Genomic DNA, 13090 nt, shown 5'->3' on the forward strand with positions numbered 1-13090 from the left:
GATATTATTCCCATTTAACAGATGAGGTAAGTGAATCTCAGAGCAATTAACTGATATGCCCAAGGTTCTACATTTAGTAAATAATTTGTATTCATATCAGTCTTTGACCTAAAAATTCAGCACCCCACCTACCCTTATACTTGCCAACTTAATTCACAGGGATAATGAAGATAAAATGAATTCAAGGCTAGAAAAATACTTTTAGGGAAAAAAGCACTATATAATTATACCCGCAAACTATAATTTTCCACGATATATGTATGGCTCATTCCCCTTCTTGTCCCAGGTTGTGCGTGAACCAGAATTTTATATTGCCTCTGTTCTGTGTTCAGCTAAGCAACTGAGTAAGGCAGGGGAATGGTGTGATCCTCTTTAAAGTTATATAAATTACAAACAGGGTAACTGCTATTACAGCAAATTGAAAAACAACACAGAAAGGCCAATGTGCAACTGGGACCCATGGAAGCACACAGCAAAGCAAGGCAACATCATCAGGTAGGGCATGATTGCATAGAAGGAAACGTGGTGTCAGAGTTCACACTGGCACACACACAATTATCTAAGGCAAAGTGGTGGCAAAAAAGAGTCATTTGTTCCACATTATATAAATAAGAGCAGAAGATTCATGAGACCCCATGCAACAGTATCTTATAATCACACAGATCTCTCCAGCTGCCTACAGAGAATATAAACAACAGTGTCATCTTCATTTTAAAGAATGACCATAACTGTGTTCATATCCTGAGATAAACCAAGGAATAACTCCATGCTAAACTTCCTTGGCTAAAATACAACCAGTACCATCATTCCTAGTAAGACTAAGGTAATGAATTAGATGGCTGTGTTTAGATTTTTTTCAGGATTCCCTTTTGATTCTCCTGTTTTTAAGACCCAAAGAAAGTTATATTGAGTTTTTATTGGTGATTCTAAGTATATGTGTTTATAACAAAGTGTGATAGGTGAATTTAACATATTAAAAGAGTGCTATAGCATCTGTTCAGAAAAGATTATATACTATACAAACTATTCAAGTAATACAGAACCATTTTTCAGTGTCTTTTCAACTGAGAAGAATCCTATTCAGCACGCTTCTCCTCCTGAGGTGGTTCATACTGAGCAAGCTATAGGGCAAGGACAGAGGAGTTTAGGTGAATTTTATTCTAAATTGGGTAAAAAACTTAATAGTAACAAGTTAACTATTATATTCAATTTAATTACTGAATCAGTAAGTCTATATTAAAATCCTGTCCTTTTTAAACCAGTCAGTGATTTTAATATTTAATACAATCAAACCTAGTGAAAGTTCTTTTTATATAAACCTTTAAAATTACTGGGAAACTAAAACTTAATTCACATTCATGACTGCACTTCACAAATACTTGATATGCAATAATCTATATCTTCCCAAAGATGTTGTGACTTATAGTGAGGTACTTTCTTCCTCTCCACCATAAGTTTACCGAACTTTCTCCTTTGTTTTCATTTTTTTATTTTCTTCTACAATAGCTTCATATTTCTCTTTCATTTCTGCCAATTCTAGGCGAAGCAGCTCTATTTCTGGATTTTCTGTTGTAGCAGCTCCTAAGTGATGCTTTAAAAAATCCAAAGCACTATTAGGTTTCTCTGGTTCTTCATATAAGGCTACTAAAACCTTGGTCAGCGTGTCCAGCACCCCTGACTTCTCCAAGTACCCCTGGAACTGCTCGCCCTTCAAGTTGGCAGCTTTGTAATGGGCTACAGTGATGGCGGCAGTGGCGTAGCAGGCGCTGGAGACCGTGGCTGGCCTAGATATTGATTTTTATCAAAAGCTTTTTCTGCAACTATTGAGATGATCATATAATTTTTTTTTGTTTACTTAAGACATATTTACTCTTTAATACTAACTCTTTTTATAAGGTGTACACATTACCAGTGAATACGTAGTTTACATAGTAAGTACCTCAATACTAAAGCACATTATAAAATATTTTATAAGAACTACAAATGCTAAAATTATGTGTAAGCCATGATCTTATAATTTTTCTTTCTCAATCTGTTAATGTGTTGTATCACATTGATTGATTTGTGGATATTGAACCATTCTTATATCCCTGGGATAAATCACACTTGATCATAGTGTAATCTTTTTTTTTTTTTTTAACATCTTTATCGGAGTATAATTGCTTTACAATGGTGTGTTACTTTCTGCTTTATAACAAAGTGAATCACTTATACATATACATATGTTCCCACATCTCTTCCCTCTTGCATCTCCCTCCCTCCCACCCTCCCTATCCCATCCCTCTAGGTGGTCACAAAGCACAGAGCTGATCTCCCTGTGCTATGCGGTTGCTTCCCACTAGCTATCTATTTCACATTTGGTAGTGTATATATGCCCATGTCACTCTCTCACTTTGTCATATCGTACCCTTCCGCCTCCCCATATCCTCAAGTCCATTCTCTAGTAGGTCTGTGTCTTTATTCCTGTCTTGCCACTAGGTTCTTCATGACCTTTTTTTTTGCCCTTAGATTCCATATATATGTGTTAGCATACTGTATTTGTTTTTCTCTTCCTGACTTACTTCACTCTGTATGACAAACTCTAGGTCCATCCACCTCACTACAAATAACTCAATTTCGTTTCTTTTTATGGCTGAGTAATATTCCATTGTATATATGTGCCACATCTTCTTTATCCATTCATCCGATCATGGACATTTAGGTTGCTTCCATGTCCTGGCTATTGTAAATAGAGCTGCAATGAACATTGTGGTACATGACTCTTTTTAAATTATGGTTTTATCAGGATATATGCCCAGTAGTGGGATTGTTGGGTCATATGGTAGTTCTATTTTTAGTTTTCTAAGGAACCTCCATACTGTTCTCCATAGTGGCTGTATCAATTTACATTCCCACCAACAGGGCAAGAGGGTTCCCTTTTCTCCACACCCTCTCCAGCATTTATTGTTTCTAGATTTTTTTGATGATGGCCATTCTGACCGGTGTGAGATGATATCTCGTAGTTTTGATTTGCATTTCTCTAATGATTAATGATGTTGAGCATTCTTTCATGTGTCTGTAGGCCATCTGTATATCTTCTTTGGAGAAATGTCTATTTAGGTCTTCTGCCATTTTTGGATTGGGTTCTTTGTTTTTTTGTTATTGAGCTGCATGAGCTGCTTGTAAATTTTGGAGATTAATCCTCTGTCAGTTGCTTCACTTGCAAATATTTTCTCCCATTCTGAGGGTTGTCTTTTCGTCCTGTTTATGGTTTCCTTTGCTGTGCAGAAGCTTTTAAGTTTCATTAGGTCCCATTTGTTTATTTGTGTTTTTATTTCCATTACTCTAGGAGGTGGGTCAAAAACGATGTGGCTGTGATTTATGTCATAGACTGTTCTGCCTGTGTTTTCCACTAAGAGTTTGATAATGTCTGGCCTTACATTTAGGTCTTTAATCCATTTTGAGTTTATTTTTGTGTATAGTGTTAGGGAATGTTCTAATTTCATACTTTTACATGTACCTGTCCAGTTTTCCCAGCACCACTTATTGAAGAAGCTGTCTTTTCTCCACTGTATATGCTTGCCTCCTTTATCAAAGATAAGGTGACCATATGTGCGTGGGTTTATCTCTGGGCTTTCTATCCTGTTCCATTGACCTATGTTTCTGTTTTTGTGCCAGTAACATACTGTCTTGATTACTGTAGCTTTGTCATATAGTCTGAAGTCATGGAGCCTGATTCCTTCAGCTCCATTTTTCGTTCTCAAGATTGCTTTGGCTATTCGGGGTCTTTTGTGTTTCCATACAAATTGTGAAATGTTTTGCTCTAGTTCTGTGAAAAATGCCAGTGGTAGTTTGATAGGGATTGCATTGAATCTGTAGATTGCTTTGGGTAGTAGAGTCATTTTCACAATGTTGATTCTTCCAATCCAAGAACATGGTATATCTCTCCATCTGTTGGTATCATCTTTAATTTCTTTCATCAGTGTCTTATAATTTTCTGCATACAGGTCTTTTGTCTCCTTAGGTAGGTTTATTCCTAGATATTTTATTCTTTTTGTTACAATGGTAAATGGGAGTGTTTTCTTAATTTCCCTTTCAGATTTTTTATCATTAGTGTATAGGAATGCAAGAGATTTCTGTGCATTAATTTTGTATCCTGCTACTTTACCAAATTCATTGATTAGCTCTAGGAGTTTTCTGGTAGCATCTTTATGATTCTCTATGTACAGTATCATGTCATCTGCAAACAGTGACAGCTTTACTTCTTCTTTTCCGATTTGGATTCCTTTTATTTCTTTTTCTTCTCTGATTGCTGTGGCTAATACTTCCAAAACTATGTTGAATAATAGTGGTGAGAGTGGACAACCTTGTCTTGTTCCTGATCTTAGTGGAAATGGTTTCAGTTTTTCACCTTTGAGGACAACGTTGGCTGTGGGTTTGTCATATATGGCCTTTATTATGTTGAGGAAAGTTCCCTCTATGCCTACTTTCTGCAGGGCTTTCATCATAAATGAGTGTTGAATTTTGTCAATAGCTTTCGCTGCATCTATTGAGATGATCATATGGTTTTTCTCCTTCAATTTGTTAATAAGATGTATCACGTTGATTGATTTGCGTATATTGAAGAATCCTTGCATTCCTTGAATAAACTCCACTTGATCATGGTGTATGATCCTTTTAATGTGCTGTTGGATTCTGTTTGCTAGTATTTTGTTGAGGATTTTTGCATCTATGTTCATCAGTGATATTGGCCTGTAGTTTTCTTTCTTTGTGACATCTTTGTCTGGTTTTGGTATCAGGGTGATGGTGGCCTCGTAGAATGAATTGGGGAGTGGTCTTCCCTCTGCAATATTTTGGAAGAGTTTGAGAAGGATAGGTGTTAGCTCTTCTCTAAATGTTTGATAGAATTCGCCTGTGAAGCCATCTGGTCCTGGGCTTTCGTTTGTTGGAAGATTTTTAATCACAGTTTCAATTTCAGTGCTTGTGATTGGTCTGTTCATATTTTCTATTTCTTCCTGGTTCAGTCTTGGCAGGTTGTGCATTTCTAAGAATTTGTCCATTTCTTCCAGGTTGTCCATTTTATTGGCATAGAGTTGCTTGTGGTAAACTCTCATGATAGTTTGTATTTCTGCAGTGTCAGTGGTTACTTCTCCTTTTTCATTTCTAATTCTATTGATTTGAGTCTTCTCCCTTTTTCTCTTGATGAATCTGGCTAATGGTTTGTCAATTTTGTTTCTTCTCAAAGAACCAGCTTTTATTTTTATTGATCTTTGCTATTGTTGCCTTCATTTCTTTTTCATTTATTTCTGATCTGATCTTTATGATTTCTTTCCTTCTGCTAGCTTTGGGATTTTTTTGTTCTTCTTTCTCTAATTGCTTTAGGTGCAAGATTAGGTTGTTTATTCGAGATGTTTCCTGTTTCTTGAGGTAGGCTGGTGTTGCTATAAACTTCCCTCTTAGAACTGCTTTTACTGCATCCCATAGGTTTTGGGTCGTCGTGTCTCCATTGTCATTTGTTTCTAGGTATTTTTGATTTCCCCTTTGATTTCTTCAGTGATCACTTCGTTATTAAGTAGTGTATTGTGTAGCCTCCATGTTTGTATTTTTTTACAGATCTTTTCTTGTAATTGATATCTAGTCTCGTAGCGTTGTGGTTGGAAAAGATACTTGATATGATTTCAATTTTCTTAAATTTACCAAGGCTTGATTTGTGACCCAAGATATGATCTATCCTGGAGAATGTTCCATGAGCACTTGAGAAAAATGTGTATTCTGTTGATTTTAGGTGGAATGTCCTATAAATATCAATTAAGTCCATCTTTTTTAATGTATCATTTAAAGCTTGTGTTTCCTTATTTATTTTCATTTTGGATGATCTGTCCATTGGTGAAACTGGAGTGCTGAAGTCCCCTACTATGATTGTGTTGCTGTCAACTTCCCCTTTTATGGCTGTTAGTATTTGCCTTATGTATTGAGGTGCTCCTATGTTGGGTGCATAAATATTTACAATTGCTATACTTTCTTCTTGGATCGATCCCTTGATCATTATATAGTGGCCTTCTTTGTGTCTTGTAATAGTCTTTATTTTAAAGTCTATTTTGTCTGATATGAGAATTGCTACTCCAGCTCTCTTTTGATTTCCATTTGCATGGAATATCTGTTTCCATCCCCTCACTTTCAGTCTGTATGTGTCCCTAGGTCTGAAGTGGGTCTCTTGTAGACAGCATATATATGGGTCTTGTTTTTGTATCCATTCAGCCAGTCTGTGTCTTTTGGAGGGAGCATTTAATCCATTTACATTTAAGGTCATTATCGATATGTATGTTCCTATTCCCATTTTCTTAGATGTTTTGGGTTTGTTATTGCAGGTGTTTTCCTTCTCTTGTGTTTCTTGCCTAGAGAAGTTCCTTTAGCATTTGTTGTAAAGCTGGTTTGGTGGTGCTGAACTCTCTCAGCTTTTGCTTGTCTGTAAAGGTTTTAATTTCTCCATCAAATCTGAATGAGATCCTTGCTGGGTAGAGTAATCTTGGTTGTAGGTTTTTCTCCTTCATCACTTTAAGTATATCCTGCCACTCCCTTCTGGCTTGCAGAGTTTCTGCTGAAAGATCAGCTGTTAACCTTATGGGGTTTCCCTTGTGTGTTATTTGTCGTTTTTCCCTTGCTGCTTGTAATATGTTTTCTTTATATTTAATTTTTGATAGTTTGATTAATATGTGTCTTGGTGTGTTTCTCCTTGGGTTTATCCTGTATGGGACTCTCTGTACTTCCAGAACTTGATTAACTATTTCCTTTCCCATATTAGGGAAGTTTTCAACTATAATCTCTTCAAATATCTTCTCAGTCCCTATCTTTTTCTCTTCTTCTTCTGGGACCCCTATAAATCGAATGTTGTTATGTTTAATGTTGTCCCAGAGGTCTCTGAGACTGTCCTCAGTTCTTTTCATTCTTTTTTCTTTATTCTGCTCTGCAGTAGTTATTTCCACTATTTTATCTTCCAGGTCACTTATTCATTCTTCTGCCTCAGTTATTCTGCTATTGATCCCTTCTAGGGTATTTTTAATTTCATTTATTGTGTTTTTCATCATTGCTTGGTTCCTCTTTAGTTCTTCTAGGTCCTTGTTAAATGTTTCTTGCATTTTATCTATTCTATTTCCAAGATTTTGTATCATCTTTACTATAATTATTCTGAAATCGTTTTCAGGTAGACTGCCTCTTTCCTCTTCATTTGTTAGTTCTGGTGGGTATTTGCCCTGCTCCTTCATCTGCTGTGTGTCTCTCTGTCTTCTCATTTTGCTTATCTTACTGTGTTTCAGGTCTCCATTACACAGGCTGCATGTTTGTAGTTTCCATTGTTTTTGGTGTCTGTCCCCAGTGGCTAAGGTTGGTTCAGTGCATTGTGTAGGCTTCCTGGTGGAGGGGACTAGTGCCTGTGTTCTGGTGGATGAGGCTGGATCTTGTCTTTCTGGTGGGCAGTTCTACATCTGGTTGTGTGTTTTGGGGTGTCTGTGGCCTTATTATGATTTTAGGCAGCCTCTGTGGTAATGCATGGGGTTGTGTTCCTGTCGTGCTAGTTATTTGGCATAGGGTGTCCAGCACTGTAGCTTGCTGGTCGTTGAGTGAAGCTGGGTCTTGATGCTGAGATGGAGATCTCTGAGAGATTTTCGTCATTTGGTATTACGTGGAGCTGGGAGGTCTCTTGTGGACCAGTGTCCTGAGGTTGGTTCTGCCACCTCAGAGGCACAGCCCTGATGCCTGGCTGGAGCATCAAGAGCCTTTCATCCACTCAGCTCAGAATAAAAGGAATAAAAGGGAGAAAAAATAGAAAGAAAGAAAGCAAGAGGATAAAATAAAATAAAGTAAAGCTATTATACTAAAAAATAAGAAATTATTAAGAAAAAAATTTTTAAGAAAAAAAATTTTTTTAATTTTTTAAAATAAGTTTATTTCTACTTTATAATAAAAAATAAGGAAAAAAATTATTCACAATTTTTTTTTTAATTTTTTAAAATAAAAAATAAGGAAAAATGTATTAAGAAAAAAACTTTTTTAAGTAAAAAATAAAAAACAAAAAAACGGACATACCAAACCCTAGGACAAATGGTGGAAGCAAAGCTATACAGACAAATTCTCACCCAGAAACATACACATATACACTCACAAAAAAAAGCAAAGGGGAAAAATTAATATATCCTGCTCCCAAAGTCCACCACCTGAATTTGGGATGATTCGTTGTCTATTCAGGTATTCCACAGATGCAGGAACCTCAAGTTGTTTGTGGAGTTTTAATCCACTGCTTCTGAGGCTGCTGGGAGAAATTTCTCTTTCTCTTCTTTGTTCGTACAGCTCCCGGGGTTCAGCTTTGGATTTGGACCCGCCTCTGCGTGTAGGTCGCCAGAGGGAGTCTGTTCTTCACTCACACGGGACGGGGTTAAAGGAGCAGGTGCTTCGGGGGCTCTGGCTCACTCAGGCCGGGGGGAGGGAGGGGTATGGATGCAGGGCGAGCCTGAGGCGGCAGAGGCCAGCGTGACGTTGTACCAACCTGAGGCACGTCGTGCGTTCTCCTGGAGAAGTTGTGCCTGGATCACGGGACCCTGGCAGTGGAGGGCTGCACAGGCTCCCGGGAGGGGTGGTGTGGATAGTGACCTGTGCTCACACACAGGCTTCTTGGTGGCGGCAGCAGCAGCCTTAGCGTCTCATGCCCATCTCTGGGGTCCACGCTGATAGCCGCGGCTCGCGCCCATCTCTGGAGCTCGTTTAGGCAGCGCTCTGAATCCCCTCTCCTTGCGCACCGCGAAACAAAGAGGCAAGAAAATGTCTCTTGCCTCTTTGGCAGCTGCAGACTTTTTCTCGGACTCCCTCCCGGCTAGCTGTGGTGCGCTAACCCCTTCAGGCTGTGTTCATGCCGCCAACCCCAGTCCTTTCCCTGCGATCCGACCAAAGCCCGAGCCTCAGGTCCCAGCCCCCACCTGCCCCAGCAGGTGAGCAGACAAGCCTCTCGTGCTGGTGAGTGCTGGTCAGTGCCAAGCCTCTGTGCGGGAATCTCTCTGCTTTGTCCTCCACACCCCTGTGGCTGCGCTCTCCTCCGTGGCTCTGAAGCTTCCCCCCTCTGCCACCCACAGTCTCCGCCCACGAAGGGGCTTCCTAGTATGTGGAAACCTTTCCTCCTTCACAGCTCCTGCCCACTGGTTCAGGTCCCGTCCTTATTCACATACCATATAATTCCATTTATATATCATTATCAAATAACAAAATTATAGACATGGAAAGCAGACTAGTGGTGCTGGGTATTAGGGATAATGGTGGAGGGTAGGTATGACTACAAGGGGTCAGCACAAGGGAGATCGTTGTGAGGAAGGAATACTTCTGTACCTTGACTAGGGTGGTGGTTACACGAATCTATCACGTGATAATGTGACAAAGAACTACAAAACACATTGTACCATTGTAAACTGCCTGGTTTCATGTAGTGCATTAGTTATGTAGGATGTAACCATTGGTAAAAACTGGGTTAAGGGTATAGGGAACCTCCCTTTAGTATTTTTGCAATTTCTTGTGAATCTATAATTATTTCTAAATTACAAAGTTTTTTTTAAAGAACCCCAAAATTTTGAAACAGTGTAAGAAAAGCATTAAGGCAATCCAATAGAAAAATGAACAAAAATTTGAACATGCAGTTCTTGGAAGAGGAAAGAGTTTTGGTCAAGTAATATGTGAAACAATGCTGAACCTCACTAACACTATGGAAAAGTAAATAATCACCACAATGATATAACAACGGAAAAAAAAGACTAACCTAAATGTGACATTTAACAACATAGATAACTCTCAAAACTTGAACATGAGAAGGACCAACATCACCAAGTTGGTGAAATAGGAAACCTCAGACTCCCCTTCTGCCACAGATATGTATTTGACAGAAAACCAGGGACTAATTCCTTTGTGAGAAATCCAGGAAGCAGTTAAGAGGTTCCTGTGCCTCAGGAGAGCTGGAAGCTCACCACATTGAAGCCTGTAGGAAAATTCTTGGTATGTGCTCACCAGAATCTTGCTTCTGCCAAGAGGAAGGAAACCCTGACCACAAACTTTTCCCTGGGAAGTGAAAGAAATGGAACTAATCAACAGCCTGACTTTTCTTGGTGCTGCCAGAGGTACTGGTTTCTATCTTGCCAAAATTTAAATACTGACAGGAAAGGGGCACCAAGATGGGGGCCCTTGAGAGAAAGACAGCCAAAGTGGTTTGTTCTAGCACTGGAACATGCAGTACCAAAAATAGACCTTACGTGGAGCTCCAGAACCATGGCTTACTGCAGAAAGAGAGGCTGCAGTATTGCAGGCAGACACCAGGGGGAGCACCTGAGTAGACACAAGCAACCTCTTCAATTAGGAGATTGCATGCACAAACCCAGAGAGGAAACAAACCCAGAAAATGCTTGAGAGGTCTCCAGAGTCTCTAGCCGGACTGAGTGGAGAAAGTCCTTCCTAGAGGAAACAAGACTGCAAAGACTGGAGAGTTAGCTGGGTTGTCAAATTCCAAAGTGCCAACAGAAGATAACAAGATACATAAATAACATGGAAATGTGACCTAGCCACAGAAACAAATTAAATCTCCAGAAACTAACCCTAAGGAAACATAGACATATGAATAACCAAATAATTCAAAATAGCAATAATAAAATGCTTGATGAATTAAAAGAGAGAACAAAGAGACAACTAAATGAAATCAGGAAAATGATGCTTGAGCAAAGTGAGAATACCAACACAAAGACAGAAACTATAAAGGAACAAACAGAAATCCTGAAACTGAAGAATACAAAAATTGAATTGAAAAATTCACTTAGTGACCAAAAGCTGACTTGACCAGGCAGAAGATGGAATCAGTGAACCCAAAGACAAGATTTATTTTTCATAATTAAAAAGGCAGGAGTGCAAAAGGGAAAAAGAATTAGGAAAAACAAAAAGAGATTAGGAGACTTATACAACTCCATCAAGTGGAACAACATAAACATTATGGGAGTCTGAGAAGGAGAAGAAGGAGAGAAAAGGGCAGAGACACTACTTGAAGAAATTGTGGCCAAAAACTTCTCAAATCTAAGGAGAGAAATGGACATACAAATTCAGGTAGGTCAAAGAAATCCAACTAGGATACAATTTAAAAGACCTACACTAAGACATATGATGATGAATCTGTCAAAAGTCACAGGCAAACAGAGACTCATAAAAAGAGGAAAAGAAAATGTGACTCACTTGTACAAAGGTGTTCCTATTAGCCAACTTATCAGCAGAAATTTCACAGGCCAGCCCACAGTACTATGATATATTCAAAGAAGTGGAAAAAATTTCCAATGAAGAATACTAAACCCAGCAAAACTGTCCTTCAAAATCATAGGATAAGTTAAGACTTTTGCAGATAAACAAAAGCTGAGGTACTTCATCACCACTAGACCTACACTCAAAGAAATTCTGCAGGAAATATTTCAAGGTGAATTTAAATGACAATGAACAGCAATACAACTCTCTAATATACCTAAGTATATATATAAATATAGAAACCTTTAGTTTGTAATGTAGGCGTGTAAATCATTTCTAACTGGAATGGAATTTTTAAAAGAAAAGCATAAAAAGTAATTATAAGTCTATGTTAATAAATACATACTTCAATATAAAATGAAGTAATTTGTGTCATCAATAAGATAGGACAGGAATGTAAAGAGGTAGAGTTTTTATATGCAATTGAAATTAAGTGGCCATCTCTTTAAAACAGTTTGACTTAACTTTAAGATATTTTATGTAGTTGCATTGGTAACCACAAAGAAAATGTAAAATGTACACAAAGGGTAATGTGAAGGGAACCAAAATACATAAGTAAACAAAATCAATGAAGCACTAAGATGGCAACAAGGGAGAAAAAGATGGTCAAAAAAGCTACGAGACATACAGAAAAAAAAATTTTTTTTAATGCAGTAGGAAGTTCTTCCATATGAGTAATTACTTTAAATGTAAATGGATTAAACACACTAATTAAAATACATAGATTAGGGGCTTCCCTGATGACACAGTGGTTGAGAATCTGCCTGCCAATGCAGGGGACACGGGTTCGAGCCCTGGTCTGGGAAGATCCCACATGCCGTGGAGCAACTGGGCCCATGAGCCACAACTACTGAGCCTGAGCATCTGGAGCCTCTGCTCCACAAGAAGAGAGGCCGCGATAGTGAGAGGCCCGCGCACCGCGATGAAGAGTGGCTCCCACTCGCCGCAACTGGAGAAAGCCCTCACACAGAAACGAAGACCCAACACAGCCAAAAATAAAAATAATAAATAAATAATAAATTAAAAAATTAAAAAAAAATACATAGATTAACCGTATAGATTTTTTTTTAACTTTATGCCAACTATATGACATCTACAAGAGCCTCACTTCAGATATAAGGATATACATAAGCTAAAACTGCAATAATAGAAAAAGCTATTCCACACACATAGGAACCGAAAGACAGTATGTGTAGCCATATTCATATCAGACAAATAGACTTTATGACCAAAAAATGTCACAAGAGATAAAGAAGGATATTTACTGTGATAAAGGGTGCAATTGACCTGGAAGATTTAATAATTACAAATACATATGTATCTAACATTTGAAACTCCAAATATATAAAGCACATATTGAAGAATATAGCAATAATGGTCAGAACATAGTAATATCTAGCCAGAAATACATTAATAATAGGAGCCTTCAAAACTTACATTTACAGATAGAAAAGCGAGACAGAAGATCAGGGGACTTAAATAATGCTATAGACAAACTGGACTGAACAGACATATTCAGAACACTCCACACAGCAAGAGGAGAATACAAAATATACTCCTGCAACATGGAACATTGTCCAAGTTAGAACATAAGTTAGGCTACAAAACAAGTCTTAACAAATAGAAGATTGAATGCACACAGAGTATCTCCTCTGACCACAATGAAATAAAATTAGAAATTAATAGCAGGTAATTATTCGAGAAATGCAAATCAAAACTGCAATGAGGTACCACTTCACTCTGGTCAGAGTGGCCATCATCAAAACATCTACAAGTAATAAATGCTGGAGAGGGTGTAGAGAAA

At 38.1% G+C, this 13090-nt stretch overlaps 1 protein-coding gene across 1 annotated transcript; it reads right to left on the bottom strand.

Annotated features, from left to right (window-relative positions):
* Nucleotides 1-1076: 1076 nt before the first annotated feature.
* LOC102999606 (c-Myc-binding protein-like) lies at nt 1077-10277 on the bottom strand. Its single transcript, XM_057529710.1, has 4 exons — nt 10260-10277; nt 10108-10159; nt 1466-1734; nt 1077-1121 (listed from the first exon to the last, which is right to left on the bottom strand). The coding sequence occupies exons 1-4, from the start codon at nt 10275-10277 to the stop codon at nt 1077-1079; spliced, it is 384 nt and encodes a 127-aa protein (XP_057385693.1).
* Nucleotides 10278-13090: the final 2813 nt, after the last annotated feature.

The sequence above is a fragment of the Balaenoptera acutorostrata genome, chromosome 15 (assembly GCF_949987535.1).
Source record: "Balaenoptera acutorostrata chromosome 15, mBalAcu1.1, whole genome shotgun sequence".
Lineage (NCBI taxonomy): Eukaryota > Metazoa > Chordata > Mammalia > Artiodactyla > Balaenopteridae > Balaenoptera > Balaenoptera acutorostrata.

Coding starts and splice junctions, on each gene's coding strand:
- LOC102999606 (XM_057529710.1), bottom strand. Junction 1,735..10,107: donor CTCTGGCAGCACCAAGAAAA/GTCAGGCTGTTG, acceptor CCATCACTGTAG/CCCATTACAAAGCTGCCAAC. Junction 1,122..1,465: donor AAATGAAAACAAAGGAGAAA/GTTCGGTAAACT, acceptor CTTGCCCTATAG/CTTGCTCAGTATGAACCACC.